Raw genomic sequence first — 23644 nt, forward strand, 5'->3', positions numbered from 1 at the left:
GGCCAACCCACTGCACCACCACGCCCTCAACAGCCAAACAGCAGAAATAAAAGACGTAATAAAACATAACATAAAACAGAAACATCTTTATTTTCTTTGGCAACATTGGTTTCAAAATCATTTGATCCCCTGTGTTACTTGTCATATTTGTTGTTCACATCCAATATTTAAAAAAAAAAAAAAAAAAAAAAAAAACACGCATCAAATGGGACCCATGCAGCTGTTCATCTTATACGGCTCTTTCCACGCATGTCCACGAGACAGGAGAAAATCAACGTCTCGGAAGACACTTCCCCTTTATTCTCCACATAAGACAGACAGGGAGGGGAGCTGCAGGCCATCCCATAATGCCACGGTTCGATTGCCCTTCACCACGGCCGCAACCGAGCAGGTAGCTGCACAGCTCTGGCGTCGGGTTCGAAGGCCTCGGTGCTTTTGGGCCCAGCCGGGCCGTTGCCGATAAGGCAGTCTTCCTGCACGTTTCTTCCTCGAACCTCGAGTGCTTCCGGGGTCTGACTGGTGTGTAAATCATAAATTCAAAATCCAGACTCGGTCCCAAATGTAAAGAAAGGCCTCATAAGCCAAAGTTGGGTATTAAACTAAACTCCACTCTACCAAGAGCTGAATTCCTGTAACCCGAATGCGTGTAAAGCGGGGTATCGCCGTACACCGGTACAGGAGCGTTCGCAGCCTCGCCTGCCAACCCCGAGGCGTCACGGTAACGCTCAGCGGCTGCGGTTCGTCAGCTGTCCGCTCCTGGAGTCAGTCTGCGCTTGCCGCCGCAGCGGAGGGCGATGGGAAACAGGTCGCCCGTCGGAACCGTCTCCAACTTGAGCCTTTAACGAGTCCAGCGAGACGGCCACCGGGCCTGAAGCGTCGCACGAAGAGCGAACGGTTTTACGAGAGCCAGTCACGGTGTTTAGAAGGGAGCCAGAATGCGAGGCAGCGGTAAAGAACCCCCCGCTTGGACTCTCGTCATCTTAAAAGCACAGACTTGTTTTAGTCAGCGGCCTATGGGATGATCATTTCTCAGTCGGCGGGACCGCTTTGCATTGTGGGAGGAACAATTGCCCATTCCCTGGTCCAGGTGGGTGAGTGAGGGAACCCCCCGGTCTCCAGCACTAACTGAGGCTACTGATGCTGCAGCGCCACACTGACAATATGCAACAACACACTCAGTCCCGTATCTCCGTAAGCCGCTTTAGGTCCGGACCACCGCGACCCTGACAGGGATGTCTCCGAATCACTGGGCACCAGGCTAGGGGGATAAGGGTGCAACTTGGATAGGACGCCAGTGCATTCTAGACATATAGCTCCTGCATCAAGTCTTAAGGAGGGGGACAGCAGGTGATGTAGTGTTTAGACCTTCTACCTTTGGCCTCAGAAGTTACAGGTTTGAATCCCGTAACAAGTTTCCCTTTACAGCGTCAAAACCAATCTATGCAAATGGAGATGTTATTCAGCACTTGGGGAGTGTCAGACTTTCCTTTGTATTTTTAGACCGGGGGGTGGAGTGTAAATCACAGTCTGAGACAGAACCTCCCGAGCAAATCGCTCAAAGTATGTGAGTCATGTCCAGCTTTTTAGTGCAGCACCGTCCATCTCGTCCTTTCTCCGCTCTCGGCTTCGGAGCTGAACTCGACGGAGGGGGACCGCGGTTCGGCCGTGACAACGAGACGGAAAGGATGCCGACATCTTCCGGGGAGAATCCACAGTTCTGTCGCGGAAGAGTGCAGCAGGGCTCGCTTACTGGGCCCATTGCATTTACGTCAGAAACGGGACGCGAGCAGATGAAAACTGCCCCGAGGACCGTTGAACCCACAAGCGTCCCCCTGCCACCCGTACGCAAACAGCAACCACAATCCTGTCCGCAGTAAACCAAATGGAGGTCAGCTTCGGAGAAGGTCCTCGTGTCAGCGGCCACATTCCGTGCTTTACCGGGGTACCTTAACATCAACGGTGGCGGAACGGCTCTCCTCCGCTCTCCCATAGCCATAAATCGTGAGCCTTTGCTCTTAAATAAGCAACGACCCCTACAGCTCTCATCCACAGGCTGGGGTGTTGATTGAGAGGACACGCACGCAGATGAAGTTATAAAAGGCAAAGCTTTTAGCTTTACACACATGTGGGTTAGTGACCCAAGACGAGCCTTACGTAAGCAGGCGCTTTGAGGACCCGTGAAAAAGCGCGGTGACATAACGGCGCGGTGCAGGCCAGCGGGGCGGGATCGCGTTTCGCGCTTCGGATGGAGACGGAAATGACCTTTTCATTCGGAGCTGAGCTTATGAGCCAGACATCCAGGAGCGTTAGAGGGAAAATCTATTTACACCGCATTTCTTTTTTTTTTTTCAATATATTGTATTCCACAGCAAGTGATGCCATCAGAGTGCCCTCATTACACGTTTTTCCACCTTAATCCACGTCCTTCCAACTGGAGCGTGGTAACTCTAACCACTACGCCACCTGCTGCCCCTTGAAAGGGCTTCGAGTGCAGGACTTTCGCGAGGATCAAGTGGGCAGAGTGCTCGTTCCCAGCTGCTTCCAACGCCGCGTAACCATTTATGTTATTAAGGCTTTAAATCCACAAATATGTACACAAAAAACACAACGTGGCGCACGGGGTATTTCTGACGCGCCTAATTAAGTCAAATCCATTATTCATGCATTAATTTCCATTACAAAGGTAAACCTTAGAATGGCCCAGTTGGTCTGTTTGAGAAACCGATGCAGTTTAATTCTTCTTCTTCTTTTTTTTTTAAAACTTCTGGCTCAGGATCCCGCACTTTAATTCCTGCAGCCCGTTAATGTTGGCCGGATACACCACTTAATGGAGTGTCACATTACTGAGATTTGGTTTCAGCTAATCGTCTTAAACGCGCTCTGGGCCCCTGACAGGGCAACAGGGGAACAAGCGGGTTTACCGGCGGGAAGCGATGCCCTACGGCCTAACCGCAGCTCCTGTCGAGAAAACGAAACACCCTCGTAAAGCAGAAGGCCCGACAAGGGAGCGGGTTACATAACGGCGGGGAAACCGAACCCCTGCGCTTCCAGCCTTCCCACACCGGGCCACTTCATCAAGAACCCGAGCCAGTAAGCGATACTCCGACCCGAGATATTTTCACGTTACAATGATTTTTTTTTCCCCTCCCCTCTGCATTGTATGTTTTTCCATCTCAAGTCACACGTCATCAGGATTATATTTCTGAAGATCCTATTTTTGGCGCGCTGAAGCACAAATGCTTTTCCACTCAAACCCTCTTGGTCACCCCCCCCCCCCCCATCATTATTTGGGATTAAAGTGCGGCTAGTTTTATTCACGTCCGAAGCGTGTTTCTTTCAACATGCAGCTGTGGTAAAAACACGCATCAATCTCAGTCAAAACAGCTTCCCAAGAATACTCATAACTACCCTCAGATGTTTTTTCTAACCTCCAATTGTTCACATTAGAGTGTCGGAGATGTACGCTACACTACTATTAATTATTTACCCATCCATCCAATTTCAACAACCGTTGTGCTGAGCAGGATCACGATGAATCGGAGCCTATCCTGGAAGCACTGGGCACAAGGTTGAGGAAGGGCACACCGAGGATGGGATGCCAGTCCATCGGAAGGTACCCGCACGTGCACACGTTGGCAAAATACAGGCAATTTACTGTCACCAGTCCCCCATTCATACAGCTAGGTAATTTCTACTGTTTCAATTCAGGGTATCGGTCATGGACTCGTACCCCATCCAGGGTTTCCTGTCCCCGCCCAGCACCCAGGAATTCTTGAATAAGCTCCGGTTAGCGAAGGTGAGCGAGAGCGAGTCAATTCAGGGTGAGTAATTTGATCGAGGGTACTACCAAAGGAGTGGGCTTCGAACCCAGGACCCACACATATCAAGGCAGCGGCCCTAAAAATACTTCACCTTCGAAAGAATGTCGCGCATGAACTGAAACGTTTAACTTTCTTCTGCTGGAAGAATCGACATTTAATCTGCATGACGGTTGAGAAGAGTTCCGGAATGCGCGGACACTTCTGGAAACGGTGAGATAGCGCTGCACGAACACGGCCGTGAAATACCGTAACCTTCCGAGCCATCTCGTTTCCTGTACGTGGACTTATATAAGACTTCTCCGCATACGGGTCGTGCCTCTGGGTTGCTGTGCCACATCGCTGGTCATAAAACTCACTCGCTCACTCACTCTCACATGTCGGAAACCGCTTGTCCTTTGCAGGGTTGCGGTGACCTGGAGCCTAGGCTCGGGGGGGGGGCCCGCAGCCCGGATGGGACGCCGGTCCGTCACGAGGCACCCCAAGGGGGACTCGAACCCGAGACCCATCTGGGGAGCAGGACCCGGCCAAACCTGCTGCTCCCCCGCACCCCCCCGGTCATAAAGCTGAAAAATAACATTAAAGAGAAACATAAGAAGTATAATCTCTCCCGGGTCACACATCGCCGAGCGATTCTCCAGCACTTCATTAGTCTGATTCCACTCCATTCAAGCAAAGTCTTCCTAATAACCAAGTACAGTGACTCACGGCTCAGGTCTGCTGGGTGTTTAACGCAAAATAGAGCCTGAAAGGCACCGGTCTCCTAAGAAGGCCCCGAGAAAGCTCGAACCGTGGGGTGACGGCGGAAGGGGGGGGGGGTGAGGAACATCTGAGAGACAGGCGTCGTCTCGCCACGTGGAAATTCCACTGTGGCTCAAGCCGTCGGGCCGCTTTTCCACGCTGCCCGGCACCGGCCGCCTATTATTAGCAGGGCAATAGAGCGGCGCGTCCACACGGGGGTCTGATTCATCACTCTGGGATTCGCGTGAGGTTCTGTTATCGCAGCCTATTAAACCGATTTCTCTTTGGCAGCGGGAGCGGAGCCTCGCGCTGTGCCGCCGCCGATCCGCGTGGCGGGGACCGCAAATGAGCCCGAGAGCTAATCCCGCGAAACCACTTCAAGTCGACAAATCGAGGAGCGAGCAGTTGGGCGGCACAGGCAGCAACGTTTCCCGCTTAAACGTTCAGACGTGAAGGTCCCACCTGGTGACAAGGGGCCCATGTGAGATACGCTGAGGGGACCCAGAACGCCCTGCTTATTCCTGAACCTCAAACTCATCACGTCCGTGAGCGGCTCACTTTTTTCTTCTATTTATTAATTAACTTCGTTAACACTTAATGGTCTTTTACTAGTAATAAGAATAATAATAACAAGAAAAATAATAGCTTTATATACCACCTTTCACTGGCAAACCTGCAGCTCATTGCACGTTACAGAAAAAGAAAATTAATTGTAATAAAGATACAAGCCTAGTAAGTGAGGGTAGTGCAGGGGTTAGTGCTACTACCTTCGGACCCCACGGTTGCAGGTTTGATTCCCACTTCTGGCTGTGGTAGCCTTAAGCACTAAAATTACACTGCTATATAAATGGGTAAATAATTGTAAGTTGCTCTGGAGAAAAGCACCGGTTAAATAAGTAAACCTAAGCAGTCTAAAGGGAACCATCACTGAAATCCAAAATGTTCATTAAACGCATCATCTTAAAAATATATGTTTTAAGCAGCTTTTTAAAGGTATCCACCGAACGCGGATCTCTGACACGCAGTTGGATTTTTTTTGTTCCGTAATTTCAGGGATAATAAGAGACGGCTGCCCGGCGTGTCTCTATTGCCATAGTGGTGCTCAGATCTTTCACGAGTCTTTGGGTTCTTCTCTACATCTGCCTTTCGCTGCTTTGCATTAGACCCCGATGCTTTATTATTTTCAGATTATCGGAGACACGTTCAGAAAAGGTAAAACCCGACTACGTTAATTAGCTCACCCGCTCCATGGGGGATCTTTACATCTGGCAGTGAAATGGAAAATTAATATTTTAATGGAATGCACAGATTTAAAATGCCAGGGAAATAATCTCTGGAGACCCTCCCCTGGTTCAGTCCACCTGCTGTTGAAAGGATTGTAAAAAAAATGTGTGAAGGGTTCAGCTGTCGGGCCTCTTCCTGCCTTCCGCACGCTCCAGGCAGCTCCTGGTCACCTCGAGCGAGGGACAAATGCGGCGTCGCCCTTTTACGCGTTGCTCACATGGGGGAGACTCTCTCTGAGAGCATTTTCCATTTCAGACGTGGCGCCAATCCCCCGGAGTCGGGTGCGAGGGCGCGGGGTCAGCTCCCTCTTCTCCCTCTCCGCCCGATCGCTCAACAACGCTTGATGGATCTTTGTGGTGGACGCATCACGAACAGCTGCTCGAGAGCGCCGAGCTAAGCGATAATGTGGGTCTCCTCTGCGATTAAAGACAGGAAGGGCAGAGCAAGCGGACTGGACGGGGGGTCCGTGGCCCTGAACTGCGCCGACGCTCACCAGGTAACGGGTTTTAATTTACGAAGGCGGTCCATTTAAACGAGATCTGTGCTAATCTCCCCGCTGCCTAAGTGAATCGCCCTCCACACGGCACACACATCACTAATACAGCAGAGATACAGCAGCCCTGTGAACCTTCCCATCCTCTAACCAAGTGTGTGTGTGTGTGTGTGTGTGTGTGTGTGTAACTGCTAGCTCTTCTTTAGTCCATTGCAGTGTCAGTTCCAATCTGCTGCTATTATTTTCCCAATATTTTCATATATGTGTATAATCAATAGTGCCCCCCCACCCCTGCAGAGTCCAAGTAAACATGGTACCTTCCCCTCCTGCTCCTCAAAAACACTCTGGTCCACGTTGCAGGCGAAGAGCGAGGTGGGCAGGTCGTTGAAGTCGGTGATGTGCTGGAGCCCATCGCCCAGCGCCGGGTCGCCGATGGAGTTCTGCAGGACGAGCAGCTCCTCGCCCCCCAGGAGGTGGAAACGCTGGTAGAACGTCGTGTTTCTCATAGTGGGGATTAAATGCTCTCCTTTCATGGCTAAAAACCAAGAGGGAAACGTAAATGAAGACTTGCACGGTGACTCTGGGGCCCGGGTCAGGAAGGCTGCGGGTGACGAGGGCCCTGGGTTACGAGCTATCAGTCCTCCGGTGCGGTGATGCTGAGAACGCAGGTGTACATCAGCAGGGTAACAAGCGGAGTGAGTGTGCCACCCGAGTGGGGTTTAACTATGACCCAATGAAAATCCACCAGAAGAGCTCGAAAAGCAGGGCCTCTTTCGAGCTGCGGACTCTGTCGCGTTTCTCTTCCACGGTTCAGGAAAGAATTAGCTGAACTCCACCAACAGGGGGCGCAGCAGTTGGTGACGCGGTGAGAATACGTCCCTGAACCTGAACGATCTGTCCGCTGAAAGACTGCGGAGCTCGATAAGTGCGTTCGGGAAAATAAAAACATGCGGAAATAAATAAAAATCAGAAACTGCCCCTCTTTCCTCTCCTTTCTAACCCCCCCGCCCGGGCTAACCCGTCCTGACAGGCCGCATCCGCCAACGGGACATCACTGTCACAGCGCCCTACACGCTACTCCAAGACCACAGGCTATTTTTAGATCACCAGACACACACGAGCACATGCGCTCGCGCACACACACACACATCTATAGTTAGACCAGATCATTCCCACCCGGGTGTAAAAGCTGTTAAAAATACCAGGAGGGCTAATGAAATGCAGACACCACTGGGTACTTGATTGAACCGCTGCGTCCTGGACACCCTATTTCATGCCGCTGTCACCAGACTCAGAAGGATGTGTGGACACAACACTGCCTCTACTGTAGAGGGACAGCCTGTGGGCCAGGGGTTACAGCCGCTGCCTTCAGATGCAAAGGTTGCAGGTTTGATTCCTACCTCTAGCTGCAGTACCCTTGAGCAAGGTACTTACCCTCAATTGCTCCTGTAAAATTACCCAGCTTTATAAATGGGTAAATAATTGTAAGTAGTTTAACATTACAAGTCACTTTGGACAAAAGCATTAGGTAAATGTACTGTGGTACTGTCTGGGACCAGGAGGATCCATGCAAATTATACATAATCCTTGACTCACAACATGTGATCAGCCTGACTTACAAAAGCTGCCCTGAAATTTGTGGAAATACAACAAAATCCCTGCATATATCCTTAGGGTTTATGCAGTATACTATAGTATAAGGGCATTTTACACATGACAAAGCGGACTTGCGACAAGGTCATCAGAACAGAACCCTGTGGTAAGATGAGGACCACAGATGAGGACGGTGTCCTCCGGGACAGACTCAGCACTGTGGTAAAAGTATGTACTGTTCCCAGAGCTGGAGCTTTGGAGCTGATTCATGTTTATTGTATCATGTGGATTTTTACCAACTGTTGCCATGTAGCAACAAATGTCAGTAACGATGACACTGTAGCTTTCAGCAGCAGCTGGGACACAAGAAAACTGAAGTTATCCAGAATTCTCCACCTTGTTTTACCTGCAACCCACTGGGTGAGCGACACAGGTCACGGAAAGTTCCGGAGCGGAGGGTGATCAGAACCCAGTGCCGCGGGTCCTGCGATGCCACGGGAACTTCACTTCTCACGGAGGAGAAGAGATCCCATAACCATCCTAACCCCAACGCCAACAGTTTCTGGAGAGGACAAACACGTCCCACGACCGTCCTAATGATACCGCGGGCAGCCGGGAAACCGAACGGATGGAAGTCGGCTCGAATCGGGACGCAACTCTCTTCGGACCGCACTCTCAAAAAGCGCGTAATCCCTGGAGAAGTCGGAGGAAAGAGGACGACTGGCAACCAGATGGATGGACTCAGTCGCAGCGATGACGGACAATGGACAGCGGACGCACCCCTCCCCTCGACACGAAGGACACAAAGGGGGACGGAACGTTCTGGAGGGACACGGCGCACGTGACTCGACGGCACTTCGCAACACCACGTCCGTCAGCAGAGATGAGAGACGAACGCGTCCTGGTGTCGCCCGGTCAACCGTCTTCCCGTCTCCCGACGTCTCCCGACGTCTCCGACCTTCTGGTGGAGGAAAGCAAAGGGTGTTTTCTGAGAGCATCTCGGCAGCCTGCGGCACACCCGATGCCTCCGAGCGACCCTCCCCTCCCCAGGGGGGGCGATGCCTCCGGTGACCTCGGAGTGTGACAAGTCACAAGGTGGTCCTACTCCACGCAGTGCGGTCCCCATCCCACAGGTGGGCCACGTGCTGAAGGAGAACCAGGTCCAGCAGCCAGAAAACATGCTGTGGAGCTCAGCGGGTGTGATGATGAGGGAAGATGAAGAAAGAGAAGGAGAGAGAAGGAAGAGAAGAGCAGGACGGGAGCAAAGCCGATGGGAAGAAGTGCGCTCGCCGGGCGCGTGAGTGACGCGACGCGAGCGAAGAAGAGCGCGTGCCGTCCACTCCAGCCGCGGCGCTGAGCGCGAGCGCGCGCGCGACCCCCGCGGGCGGCGGCAGAATCCGCGTTTCGGCGCGTCGAACTCGAAGCCCACACGCGCACGCAGACACTTGTGCAACACGTGGTAGTAAAAATCAAACACAACTGTATACAAAGTGTCAAAGTGCCGCCAGGATTCAACTTTAAAGACTAAAGTTACGCTGCGCCGCTCCTCCGCCTCTTTACCCCTCATCATTCTTCCCGTCACCCCGAGTTATCCGTCGTGTTTTTCCTGTTCGCTCCCTTTGTTCTGCGTATTATTGTGTAGAGTTGTTGTGCGCGCGCGCGGGAGCCGTACCTGTGCGCGCGCTGCAAGTGTACGTGCGTCGCTCCTCCCGTCCGCTACTCTCCGCTCCTCTGCCTCCCGTTCTCTCGGTCGCTGTGAATGACTCCCTCTCACACACACACACACGCCGCTTTCCTGACGTACATGCACGCGCTGTGACTCACCAGCCCCCCCCCCATCCGTCCCCCACCCGCAGTTGAAGCGCATCGGCGGCTGCGGCCAATGGGAGGCGGCTAAAAAAAGCCGCGGATGGAGCCCGGTTGAGGAAAACGTGGGGGGGTGAGGGGTTGGGGGGGGGATTGGAGGAAGGTTCCAGCAACTTAAGGTGCGTCAGCGGTGTCGCGAGCGGGCGGCAGGTGAGTGGCGGTGCTCGCGCACCGCTCGCGGCCGCGACGCTCCTGGTGCGCTGGAGAAGGGCGGTGCGGTCGGTACCGGTGAACAGAAATTCTTTTAAACAGCAAGATCGGGAGCAGAAAAAAAAAAAAATCCCAAATCTCATCAGCAGCAGAATATATAGGAATTGTCTACGTCTGTAGTATGGAGACTATATACAGTATGTATGATATTACATACCATTCATAAATTATGCATGCTAATCACGTTAACTAACTGTTGCTTTGTTTTTTAATAAATACACGTTCATACATTTTATATATATATATAATTCCAAAAACCATTACACACAATATAGCGTATTTGCATTAATCAATATGTAAACTCATCAATTTAGCATCAAAATTGATTCACATAATAATAATGAAGAGAGTTATTCTAAGAAAATATGGCCCAAAATTAAGGACATGATTCTATAACATGAGGATTTACTTATAATTATTCATTTAGCTGGCACTTTCTTCCAAAGCAACTTGCAATGTTCATGTGCTTACAGTTACTTACCCATTTATACAGCTGGCTAATTTTACTGGAGCACATGAGGGTAAGTACTTTGCTCAAGGGTACTACAGCTGGAGATGAGATTCAAACCTATTACCTTGGGGGTCTAAAGGCAGCGGCTCTAACCGCTACACTACCAACCAATATGTAAGTGTGACCATTATACTAAGAACAAAACCAAACAATCAAGTTCAGTTGAGTTACATAGTGAACAAAGGATCCAAAGGATCCAGAGACATAAAAGAAAGATATAAGAGCTATAAAGTGAGCCCAGAGACACAAGGTTACAGTAGCTGTATGTTTAGTTACTGTAAGAACAGCAGTACGTATTAAAGGTACAGAATAAATGAGCTGGCAACTGAGGGAAGGAAAACAAAAAACTCCCAAACCAGTGACTATATTCTTAAAAAACACATATGTTACTAGTGTCATTAAAGATGTACTATATATACTGTGTATAACGCAAATTTCCACGGTGTCAGGTTACTGAAAAATATGCCACCTACATCCAGTCAAACACCAAAAATAAAAGGTATTTCTATATAAAACAATGATGACATATAGCGTTAAATATGAATTACCTGGCTTCAGATATGCTGGGGGCACCTGTTCCCTCCCCCTGTCCTGCCCCTCCCCCAACCCTTAGTGAAGCATGTCACGATGTCACTTAAATGAGTTAATAATAACAAACCCTTAGTTCGTTTCTATAAGGACCATAAGGAGTGAAGTTCGAATCCCACTCTTGCTGAAGTACCCCTGAAAAAGGTACTTACCCTGAACTGACACAGTAATTATTACTCTGGTGGATAAAAGGGCAAATCACTGCAAAGTTCATTTTTGAACACTGGAAGTGCAGGTTTGTCACTGCGTTTCTCACACAGGTTCACAATAATACAATTTCAGTAAAATGCACTGCTTAGATTTTATTTGTCGTCCCCCCCCCCCCCCGATGAACATTCGCACGTTCTTGCTGTAATTCGCCGTTTTCGCTCCTTTAGGACCACTGCTGTCTTTAAAAGCGTACAGATGTTTCCACGAGCCCAGTGTTTATGGAATGAGCACAAATTCCCAGAGTCTCTGTGCCAGGGCTGGTCGCTGTGGAGAAGCTCTTGGGGTGGGGGATGGGCGGCCCAGACGAGGCGGCACGGCCGGACCCCCCTACCTGTGCGCGTACTTCACGGAGCAGGGCCCGCTCGGCTGCTGGGTGCCCACCAGGTGCAGGGGGCTCTGCGGAGACAGGAGGCGGAGCCAGTGAAACACCTTCCGTTTAAACAGTGTGCGAGCAGGAATTTCTGGAGAGAAAGTTTGTTGTTTTAAACTACTTGTAGTTTCACATTTATTCAGTCAGATGACACTCCTCTCCAAAGTAACTTACACTTATTTACCCATGTATACAGCTGGGTAATTTTACTGGAGGAATTTAGGGTAAGTACCTTGCTCAAGGGTACTATAGCCAGAGGAGGATTTGAACCTACAACCTTTGGGTCCAAAGGCAGTAACTAACAATTATGCTCCCAGCTTCCCTTGTTTCAAGCTTGTTGAAGCTCAAGGTGATAAAAATATAGTTATGCCAAGAATTTTAATCCGCGAGGGGCGTCACGATGGCTGATGTCGAGTTTGCCGCGAAAGCGACTCCGGAGTTACGAACGAAACGAGTCACAAACAGATTTCCTGCTCCGGTTGCGTTTCCGTACACTTAACTCACAGCTGGAAATTTCCACACGAGAGACTTGTTGCTTATTGGGATCAGGGGAGCTGAGTGGAAGCTAATTTGGCTTTAATGCAAATCCTCGAGTGCTCTAGAGAGACGGTCACCGAAGCGCTCGGGGCCTCTGCTTACCGGGGTGGGCGGGGCGTCCAGCAGCGAGAGCTCGTACTTGAAGAGGATGAGGGACACAAACATGTGGATCTCCATCAAGGCGTACCACCTGCACAAACAGAGGAGAGACGGGGAGGAAGCGGAGAAGAAACAGACCCCCGGGTTCGCCGACCGCAGAGACGAGCAACGTCGCCGCGGCAACGCGAAAGGCCAATGTCTGCGAACGGGCCCAGAAATACATCAGAGACGCACGAGCGCTGCTCTGCGTTTCCTAGGGAGAGATTCGTGTTCTTGGGGACGAGCTCAAAGCGCAAACCCTCTGCACACACACACACACACACACACACACACACACACACACACACACACACATCTAGGTATGCGCAAGAATACAGTTTCTGCATTTTATCGTACAGGGCCTAAACTGTCATTGGCGCCCTGCGTCACCAGGTGAGGCGCCACCGTTGCCGGGGACCATTAGTATTCCATGCGTGCGTGTGTGTGTCTGCGTTTATGCGTGTGCCTGGCGACGAAGCTGCCGTTTCCCAGCTCTCGGAGGAACCTCACGCACAGGACGGATGAGGCCGGGGAGGCGATCCTCCCGCCTTCTTCCTCCCGGACGTTGCCCTGCCGTGGATTTCCACATTTCCATCTGTGGTGGCCGGAGCGCGTGACCGCAGGGATCCGCGTGAGCGCGTTTGTCCGAAGATGGGGGGCGTCGGACGCGGACGTCTCGCTCGGCCTTATCTGTCACAATAACCTTGAAGGCGGCGCGCAGACGATGAGTCACGGCACGGTGCAGAGACCGACGCAGCGGCGCTATCTCCTGGTCGCATCGGGAACGTGCCTCCAATGCCGCGACGTGTGCCGTTTTACCGAGTCCCGCAGATTCGGTTCCAGTCGGTCAACGAGGACAGCAGATTCTGCAGCAGGATTTGAACCCGCAACCATCCGGTGCCGAACGACAATATTCGCTGCAAAGTTCCGCTCCCTCTATTTATACCAATCAATTTATTCCTTTACACAGGAGGATAAGTCAAAATGTGTGTTTTGTGGAGTTTTTGGAGAAAAGACACACACGTTACTGCGGACACTTTTCAAACGAACCCTGATGCGGTAATCAATACGTCATGAAGGAAAAGAGGGTGCAGAACTCAGTCTGCCGCATCTGTATTTTTCCTGCTTTCCAGATGATTATGACAGAAATTCAGAAGGAGAAAAACTGAAAACTTCAGCTGTGACCTGAGCCTAAGTCACGGTGTGTGTGTGTTTTGTGGGAAATACACACCAGTGAGAAGGACTGGTAACGGAACGTTGATCACCGAACTCATTTCATAAAAAGGGGTGGGAATGAAAAATCAGCATCCGCACCCCACTCCCCGGGGCCTAGAGAAGTGTCTTACACCGATTCCACCGGAGCCGCTCTGAACCTGCAGTAGAAACGTTCCTTGGGGGTCCGTCACTCATACCCTGGACCCCAGAAGGGCCGCGCCTCCCACGAGCATCTGCAGCTCCGCAGCTGGGAACCTTCTCGTCGTCCTGGTCGGTCGCCACGCACATTACCCATCGCCCTTGACCCTGTGGTCACCCTCGGGGGTCTCCCGCCTCCCAGAGGACACGGTGGGGGGGGGTGTCACACACTGAGACGTGCGGTGGGAACACGGCACGGCCCCCAGCGAGCGCTGCTGCCGTACCTGTCGAGCATTACAGAACCTGTGATTGCGAGGCTGCCGATTCCACTCTGGCGCTTGGCTCTATAGCAGCGGTTGCTAGGCAACGCACAGTCCGTGTTGTTCGATTGTTAACCATTATTTACCTGGCACTTTTCTCCAAAATGTCTTGCAGTATTATATTGATGCTCTAATCTACTTCAGCGATTTACCATTTATGCTGTATCAACTCAGAGCCAGTATCTTGATCAGGGGTACGACAGCAGGAGCAGGGATTCGAACCCGGAACTTCCCGAGTGTATGGAGACTGCCTGCTGAGGGCAGAGTGACTCCAGCCAACTGAAGGGTTCGGCAGCAGGTGGCTCAGCGCTCAGCGACTCAAAATACTCAGATTTGAATCCCAGCTCCTGCTCTAATGCCCTCGGTCAAGGTACTTACCCTGAAATGACACGGTAAAAATTACCCTGCTGTATACACTGATAAAACATTCTAACTGGCTTAACACTGTAACACAGCTTTTTCTCTGGAATATAAATAAAACTTTTAATACCGGTAGTTCCTTACAATGGCCAGTAGGTGGGGTCGTCATTAAGGAATTACACTCTTCGACCGACGAGTTATAACCTTGGAAGCGGCGCACTTTCCGTTACACATTTCGATGACATGTTTGACGTGAACGTTTCCGCTGTCCAGCTAACGAATTACGTATTTTAATAAACGGCCTTCCTGCCCAGAGGGGGATGCGGTGGTGCAGCGGGTTGGACCGGGTCCTGCTCTCCGGCGAGTCTGGGGTTCGAGTCCCGCTTGGGGTCCCTTGTGATGGACTGGCGTCCCGTCCTGGGTGTGTCCCCTCCCCCTCCAACCTTGTACCCTGTGTTGCCGGGTTAGGCTCCGGCTCCCTGCAACCCCGTATGGGACAAGCGGTTTCGGACGGTGTGTGTGGGCGTGTGTGCGTTCCTGTCCACCAATACGCAAGAGGGCAGGTTCGTTCTCCGAGACGTTGCTCTGACCTTCCCGGGCACTGGTTGCGTCCTCCTCCAAAGGCCACGAACCCTTCCAAGAAGACGTTCTTTTCCCAGTCGGCCGTCTCCCACCGCTCCTGAGGGGAGGAACGTTACGTTGGACAAGCAGGAGGAGAACTGGAAACCCCTGATGGAGAAACTAGAGGATGATGAGCCGCCGACCAACTGAGCGCTGGGGGGAGGTGGAGGGGGGGCGTCGTCAAGCGTGGCGGAGCTACTTCTCCCAAAAGCGCTGCTGTCACAACCTCCAGCTGGAAGATTAATGGCGGAGGTAATTGTCACCACCCCACCCCACCCGCACCCACCCACCACGGTGAGCAGCTTTGTTTGGTCGCGCGTCACAGCGCCACACGGGGCCCCAGCAATCGGGCCGCGAGGAGGGTACCAACCACCAATCAATCGCCGCATGTGTCTACGTGGCCTCCTGGAGGGTCTATTCCAATCACAGGCCATCGCACGCTGCCTCATTTGCATAAATAGGCCCCTGCGGAGTGATGTCGGCAGAGGAGGGAATTTCACGCGTGGGATAAAATGCGGACACAGAGGGTAACAAGTTGGCAACAAGCTGTTCCCCCCCGTCCAACTTTGAGACGGTGTGAGTGGACAGATGCACCATAAATATTTACGTTACATTCACATTTAAACCACTGCTTTTCTCCCAGTGACGCACAACTCAGAGTTATAGACAGAGACTCCAGGATTGTCGACGCTCAGATTCTTTGTCACGTATCACCGTTTTCCTGAAACGGGTCTGAAAGAGATGGGTTGAGTCCCTTCCTGAATGCTGCGAGGGATTCAGCAGCGCTGAGGGACAGGGGGAGTTTGTTGCACCACATTGGAAGCAAAAGGGACAACCGGCAGACGTTTGATTTTGGACCCCTTGCGAGCGGGACCACCGAGCTGTCAGAGGTGGAGGAGCACAGGGCTACTGATACTATGAGCTCTGTAAAGCACTTTTGGGTCGTAGCCCGTGCCCGGCGAGCTCACGATGTGACAACCCGATCTCCTCGGCCGGAATCTCAGGCATGACCCTGCCGTCACTCCTTCCTGCGAGTCGTGCCACAGCTCAGACCCAGGGACAGGGTTTCAAGTCAAGAGTTTAGCTGCGGGCGGGGAGCACTCACAGGCCGGAACTCCTCCGGGTCGGGGAAAAAGCGCGGGTTCCGATGGGCCCAGTAAGGGGACAGCATCAGCAGATCACCTTGTGGGATAACGTAGCCCTGAAAGAGACGACCAGAGAAAAGGCGTCACCCCCTCGGGACAGGAAGTCGCAGCGTCTCGGGCGTGAGCCTTCGGTCCGTTCGGAAAGCTCGGCGCAGCAGATCGCGTCCCGGCCACCTGCGTGCGGGCTTCGTGCTTCGTTCCCAGCGACGTCGGGCCACCCTGGGTGCCGTACCTGCATTCGGAGCGGCTGCACAACCCGCCGAGCGATGGCCCCCGGGGACCGGAGTCGGATGGCCTCCATGATGCACCACTTGACGTAGGGCATGCGGCTCAGATGGTCGGCCGACACGCACGTCCGCCCCGTGCCTGCGCACGCACGCACACACACACGCACGCACTGTATGAGCTCATAGCGCCATCTCGGTTTCGAACCTGCAGCCGAGACGCAAAACTCGATCAAGGAAGCTGAAGGAGAAAATAAGGACCGAGGCCGAGTTACTGATCTCGGAGAGTTTCTCTTATACGTCCAACACGTCCAAAAGTCACCCGTGAGGTCCAACTCGGTTAGAGCACAGCTACACGTCTGGTAGCTTCTCTACAGGGAGAAGAGCTATTGTGACTATTAAGTTTTTAATAATATTACAAGATTTACACTATTATATATTATACGCTGACGTAATATCTTTATATATTACATCACATTACACGCATATAACTTTTTCACAACACATATTGTTAAGTGTCTTTCAGTAGTAAAAGACTGCAGTCAGAGCTATATAAAATGTTACTGAAGTAAATATTTGGAATTATATTATAAACTATCAAAAAAGAATGGATCACGTGGTCTGTTAAGGCTGTTTTGTAAAAAAAAAACTACCATATTCAAACACACCCCGTGTTTTCTGTGAAAACCTACTGCCCCCTACTGGAGATCAGAGGAAGTTCAGGTAGCTAACAAGTTTTTCATTATTATCATCATTATTATTACTATTGTTATTATTATTGGGGGGTACAGGGGTGCAGCAGGCTTGGCCAGGTCCTGCTCTCTGGCAGGTCTGGGGTTTGAATCCCACTTGGAGCGCCTTGTGATGGACTGGCGTCCCGCCCTGGGTGTGTCCCCTCCCCCTCGAGCCTTGCGCCCTGTGTTGCTGGGCTAGGCTCCGGCTCCCCGCAACCCTGCTTGAGGCAAGCGGTTTCAGTCAGTCTGTGTGTGTGTATTATTATTATTATTATTATTATTATTAATCTCACACCTGCATCCAAAGTGACTTATTCTGTTAAGTTTGTACTACTTGCAGCCATTAACACAGATACATTTATTCATTTATCTGACACTTTTTGCCAAAGCAATTTACAGTGTTAAGGACCCATTCATACAGTTGGGTCATTTTGCGGAACAATCCAGTGCCTGGGCGCACAGAGGGTCTTTTCACCTTGACCCTACCTTGGTCTTTAAGGGCTGCAACGATCTGCTCCATTGCAGTCCGATACACCGCCGGACTGGCAAGAATAAAGGCGATGGCCCAGAAGGTTATCTGGAAGGAGAAATTCCGGAACATTTCGGTCCAGGGGCGGCAGCAGCAGAGCACACAATGGAAGGACACTGTTCCAAAACCGCAGAGGCGCACAAGTTCAGTGTAACTCGAACCTCAGACATTATTTGCAGGGTGCACTGCGGGTGCAGGACTTACAGGTATGGCATTGGCCAGAGAGGCCCAGAGCATGAGGACGCCGTAGTTGGGCTGGAATTCATCTTTTATCAGGGCGATGAGGTGATGGAGCAGCGTCTGCAAAAACAGCCGTGACAGCTGAGCCTCGGACTCGGGCCCTTAACCGTTACAACTTACCGCCGGACCCACGTTCACGTCCCGGTATCTCGGATGGGCCTCGACCCGCAATGGGGTTCCGCTCCCACGACTCGATCCTAAGTCACAAACCCGCTTCCGCTGTATTATACAAACAAACCCTAAGGATGTTTAAACAATTACGCTAAGCTGTATAACAGCACTTTGTCATATTCTTTTCACCGATTTCTCACATTATTCAAATTATATCAGCACAGATTGATATAAATACAATACAGTAGCATAATTTTATTTCCATGCTCCAGTATCGTTTTCTCTTTTATTTCTAAATATTCTTTCTTTTACACTTTCTGCCCTGCCAGAACATTCTTACTTTCTGTTTTAAATAAAAAGTAACTTGAGTGGAATCATATTGGAAAATTGTGTGAACAAAGCAATTTTTGTCAGTAGAACACAGTGGCTGACAGACACACTGACTGAGACCCAAACAATAAGAAACACCGCGGCAGCGCAGCCACTCGGAGCAGCAGACGGAGCCGTCAGCGGGGCTCGAACTAATAATATATAAGGTTGATGGGACGCCTGTCGTAAATCCCAGTCACCGTAAGCAGCATCAGTCGAAAACTGAGGATCCCCCGTATTTTACTGCAGCACTTTTACTTTAAGGACCTGCAGCACCAACCTTGATGTGACAGGTCTGTTTGCTTGAGCCCTGTGCTGCCTGGCCAAGTTCATTAATAATAATAATAATAATAATAATAATAAATTATTATAGGGGGTGCAGTGGCGTGGCAGGTTTGGTCTGTGCCTGCTCTCTGGTGGGTCTGAGGTTCGCGCCCTGCTCGGGGTGCCTTGCAATGGACTGGCATCCTGTCCTGGGTGTGTCCCTTCCCCCTCCAGCCTTACACCCCGTGTTGCTGGGTTAGACTCCAGTTTGCCGCAACCCCACTTATTTCAGACAATGTGTGTGTGTGTGTATTATTATTATTATTATTATTATTATTATTATTATTATTATTTTTATTATTATGTTTATTCATTTATCTGATGCTTTTCTCCAAAGCGACTTAGAATGTTAAGGTTACAATTTTACCCATTTATACAGCTGGGTAATTTTACTGGAGCAATTCAGGGTAAGTACCTTGCTCAAGGGAACTAGAGCTGGAGGTGGCGATCGAACCTGCAACCTTTGGATCCAAAGGCAGCAGCTCCAACACCACACTACCAACTGTCCTATTATTATGATTGTTGTTGCTGTAATTGTTACTATCATTACTTAGGACAATGAAACGGAGAGGGAAGATGCGGGGCGGTCCCTTCGGGTGACGGATCGGCCTCCACTGACCTGGGCGCCGGGCTCGGCGGGTTTGCTGCTCTCTGCTCTGGAGATCATGTCGCTGAGCAGGGACAGGAGCCAGCGCTTCGACTTTGCCCACTTCCTGAACAAACAGCCACAGTGTGTCACCTGCACTGGCAAACAGGCACATCTGCAACGCAGGGTCTTCGTATCATCCTCGCTATTTCGCTATTCATCGTTATTATTCTCCGATCGATCCGACTCCTTACAGCGTGGCGTGCGCACGCTTTGCGACCCGCAATGCTCGACCCATCGATACAGCAGGGTAACTTTCACTGTACGAGTTCAGGGTTAGTCCGCTCATTAAGGGATCTGTAGCAGGAGGTGGGATTTGAAAGCAGCTCCTTCGCTGGGAGCACAACGGCTGTAACCGCTGCTCTGCCCGCTGACCTCTGACCTTTGGGGTGGAAGGGCCTCTTTCCGCTGGTGTGTAAAACAAAGTGGATGAGGGTGCGGAGACCCAGAGAGCTGCTCTCGCGGCTCGGCAAACGCAGCAGAGCTCACCTGAGGAAGACGGCGGGTAGCTGGGAGCCGTACTCGAAACCTTCGTCGTACACGCGGAACGCGTCCAGAAAGAGGCGCGTGGCAGCGGGACCGTCGGGGGAGTTCACCTTCCCCAGGAGGTTGCTCATCACGGCCGGGTACATGGCGCTCCTGCGAGCCGGCGGGTGGGGGTCGGGTCAAAGCAGGAGACTCGAAGCAGCAATCTTCGAGTTGAGGATAGACGCCGCGGACCGCTCGCCTCGCCCGTCACCCTCTTCTTTCAAAGGGAGCAACGTTTCTGCAGCTCCGACTTGATCCGCCGGATTTATTCACATCGCAGGGACTAAACTCTTTCGGGGGTTTTTCTTTTTTTCCCACCTCTTATCGATAGATGGGGACCCCCCCCACCCCGCCCATTCCCACCCACCAAGCGATGCTATTACAATTATTGTATTTTCTACATTTATTCATTCAGCCAACGCTTCCCTCCGAAGCAACTCACGATATGAAGCTCCTTAAAATGACCGTAGTAATAATAAGAAAATTAAAAACAAAATGTGAAAATCACCCGTTTTAATATTTTGAAGTCTGTAGACAGTAAATTTCTCAGCAGGTACGTATTATTAAGTTGCTTAATTAAAGGGGTTGCGACTTCAGATCCCTCCTCCTTTCCACTGCATCTCAGATGTGTAAAAGGACACACGACTGTCCCGCGACTCCAGAGACACCTGGAATTACCTGACCAGGTCGCTGAGGTCTCCAGAACCTTCAGTCCCCAGGAGCTCCAGGTGGTGGTTGAACTCCTCGCACAGGGGGGCGGAGAGCAGGGCCAGGTTATTGTGAGACAGGCGGCCCTTGATCAGAGGGTTGCATGCTGGGTGGTATCGATAGAAACTCTTCTTGCTGATGGAGGCTGCGGGACGGGCCACAGAAAAAGGGTCACCTCGCTCTCGTCTCAAATGTCCCGCGCTTACACCACAAACCGACACAGTAGTTAGAGCTGCTGCCTTTGGACCCACGAGGTTGCAGGTTTGAATCCCACCTCCAGAACCCTTGAGCAAGGTACTTACCCTAAATTGCTGCAGTAAAAAAACTACCCAGCTGTACAAATGGGTAAATATTTGTAGGTAAATTAATACTGTAAGTTACTTCGGATAAAGCATCAGGTATAGGAACAGATTTAAGACAATCACGTTTTTTCATATGTACTTTCTGGAAGAATAATAGGATTGAAAAAACAAGTACACAAGTTGTTTTTCTCGTAAACATCGAGCTGCGAATTTTAAGATATTCTAATATTCTACAGTTTATTTATTTGTATTTGCGTTTTCTTCACTTACCTGTTTTCTAAGACGTGTCTGTGGAATAGAAACACAACTTGTATTTACCCCCCCGAGTCACTAGATGGCAGTAAAGAGCAGCCAAACAGCGAAGGATTGTGGGACTTCTTTGATGCAACCCACTTTCACGCTGTTCACAGTTAACAGTCAAGTGTCTGTGATCAACAAGTTGAGGAACATTGCATATATTAGCGGCGTGAATTAGTCACCACCGAGTAACGGTTTGTGGAGCCAACTTTTTTCTTTTTATTTCCAGTCATTTTAAATGACACATCGTCTCAACCGCTTGTCCCATACGGGGTCGCGGGGAGGGGACACACCCAGGACGGGACGCCAGTCCATCACAAGGCACCGCAAGGGGGACTCGAACCCTAGACCCCCTGGAGAGCAGGACTCGGTCAAACCCGCTACAGCACCGCGCCCCCCATTGTAAATGAGCATTTATTTAAATGTAGCTCCAAGTCAGTCAAATATTTAAAAGTCTCAGAAATTATTTTATTTATTGTACTATACTTTTATTCACTTAGCTGACTTTTTTTCAAAAATAATTTACAATGTTAGAATTAATTTACTCATTTATACAGCTGGGTAATTTCACTAGTCATTTAAATACCTCGCTCAAGGCTACTACAGCCGGAGGTGGGAATCGAACCTGCGACCTTTGGGTCCAAAGGCATCGGCTCTAACCGCTACACTACCAGCTGCCTAAACAGAACATTTTTACTGAATGCATAACGGAGGGATGTCTGAATAATTTACATTTCATCAGTCGTGACTCAGTGGTAAAAGTGACACTGGAATTGCGAATAAAAGGGGTCACAGACAGACTTCTGGTGAGACTTTTGTCTGTAAACGGAGGAGCCGCTGCAACGCAGGCCGTCGGAACTGAACGCCGAGAGCTTGGATACGGTCCAGGGGCGTCTGTGACTGCGGCGTCAGGCCGGACCGCACTTGAGAGGCCTCCAGATGGAAATGAGTCCTTACCTGTCAGTTTATTAAAGTCGAGAGGGGAGGTGTCTACCCCCACCCCCACTCCCACTCCCACCCGATGACACAGCCCTCGGAGGACGCCCTTTGCCCCTCTCACCACGGAGCTATCGCTTTCGAGTATCGATAAGGATATCTTGCCCGGTTACCTGCGTTGCGGACGGGTTCCTGCACCGCCTGCTCGAAATCCACACCTTTGGATGTGAAAAATGTGCGGAAGTCTTCGTGCTGGGTCACGAAGGTCAAGCGCTTCCCGGCGGCGAACACGGTGAAAACGGGTCCGTACTGGCGGATTGTTAAAAAGAAACCGTTAGGAATGACCTTCACACCAGAAAGAAGGAGGAATTGTGTGCGAAAAAAAAAAAAAAAAAAAAAAAAAGAAAAGCCACAGTGATGTCCTCCATCTGAGGCTAAATAAAGTGTCAGTGACATTTTTACAATAACAAAAATGGGACAAGACCCTTTTTAAACTGATCCACACTGGTCAGAAACAGCGCCAAAGAGCGGATGGTCCGAAAAGAGCACTGAACAGAGCAGACACCCCAACCCTGACCCTGACCCTGACCTTAACCCTAACCCTAACCCTAACCCTAACCCTGACCCCCACCCCCACCCCGGCACTGGCCCATGTGACACCAACAGCAGCTCACAAACACCACTGACTACAAGACCTACTTACATAAATGGTCCAGAAATGAGCCCAGTGAGGCTCCTGACAGAGTTACTGTAGTAAAGCGCAGTGATAATGTGGTACAACAAACATTCTGCAGAATAAAAATTCCGTCTGCAGTTATCTCACCCAAATCCACACATAAGGTTAACTGTCACTCGTCACTCCTACAGATGGATATTGAATTTAAGGGTTCCAATTAGTTATACAGAAAAGCAAGAAGAACGTTTGGCTGCAAGTCAGTGCTCTAAAGATGAATGAATGAATGAATGAATGAATGAAAATGAATGATGGATGGATGGATGGATGAACGAAGTGCACAAGTGTTCTGCATCATGCAAATGAACTGTAAAAAGGAGTGTAAAGTGCAGTAAAGTGACTGTTCACCTGCTCTCTGGCTTGTGCGATGAAATGCAGAGGAGCTTTTCCGAACTCAAAAGCCGCACCGAACCACGGAATCCATCCTTTAATGCAGGGAGGAGCGTCCGATTTTCTCGGGGTAAACAGCAGGTATGCAGAAGCCAACAGTATAATCAAAGATGCTACAAATATGACGAGATCCATCGCAACTGAGCTGGAGCCGCCGAACAAGCGCTGCACGCGCGGACTCTCATTGACATGAGCTGGAGAGGACGGCTGATGTGAGCGCGTCCAATCAAAACGCGGGAGGCGTTGGCTCAGCCAAACAGAAGAGGGAAGGTGGAGTTACGATGACACAAGTACTAATGCGTTTTGGGTAATGTAGTTAATAATCCCACTGTACGCAGTGTTTTATACGCATGTCAGTATCACTGAAAACTACACACGGTAACTTCCGGATTGAGTTTATTTAATAAAGTGTCCG

The 23644-nt window shown here is 50.6% G+C and overlaps 2 protein-coding genes across 2 annotated transcripts in view; both read right to left on the reverse strand.

The window, feature by feature from the left end:
• Positions 1-9700, reverse strand: part of rcan2 (regulator of calcineurin 2) — a 42510-nt gene extending 32810 nt beyond the window's left edge. Inside the window, exons 1-2 of the mRNA XM_018736974.2 lie at positions 9602-9700; positions 6654-6871 (exon numbers count right to left, since the gene is read on the reverse strand). Coding sequence (XP_018592490.1) covers positions 6654-6869 — 216 coding nt within the window. The 5' untranslated portion in view covers positions 6870-6871; positions 9602-9700. The remainder of the gene's footprint in view (positions 1-6653; positions 6872-9601) is intronic.
• Positions 9701-10560: 860 nt separating this feature from the next.
• cyp39a1 (cytochrome P450, family 39, subfamily A, polypeptide 1) lies at positions 10561-23374 on the reverse strand. Its single transcript, XM_018736950.2, has 12 exons — positions 23188-23374; positions 22280-22415; positions 20542-20716; positions 19825-19974; positions 19309-19402; positions 17850-17945; positions 17603-17693; positions 16391-16524; positions 16119-16214; positions 14983-15071; positions 12324-12411; positions 10561-11710 (listed from the first exon to the last, which is right to left on the reverse strand). The coding sequence occupies exons 1-12, from the start codon at positions 23362-23364 to the stop codon at positions 11642-11644; spliced, it is 1395 nt and encodes a 464-aa protein (XP_018592466.2). The 5' UTR covers positions 23365-23374; the 3' UTR covers positions 10561-11641.
• Positions 23375-23644: the final 270 nt, after the last annotated feature.

This window comes from Scleropages formosus, chromosome 1 (assembly GCF_900964775.1).
Source record: "Scleropages formosus chromosome 1, fSclFor1.1, whole genome shotgun sequence".
Classification (NCBI taxonomy): domain Eukaryota; kingdom Metazoa; phylum Chordata; class Actinopteri; order Osteoglossiformes; family Osteoglossidae; genus Scleropages; species Scleropages formosus.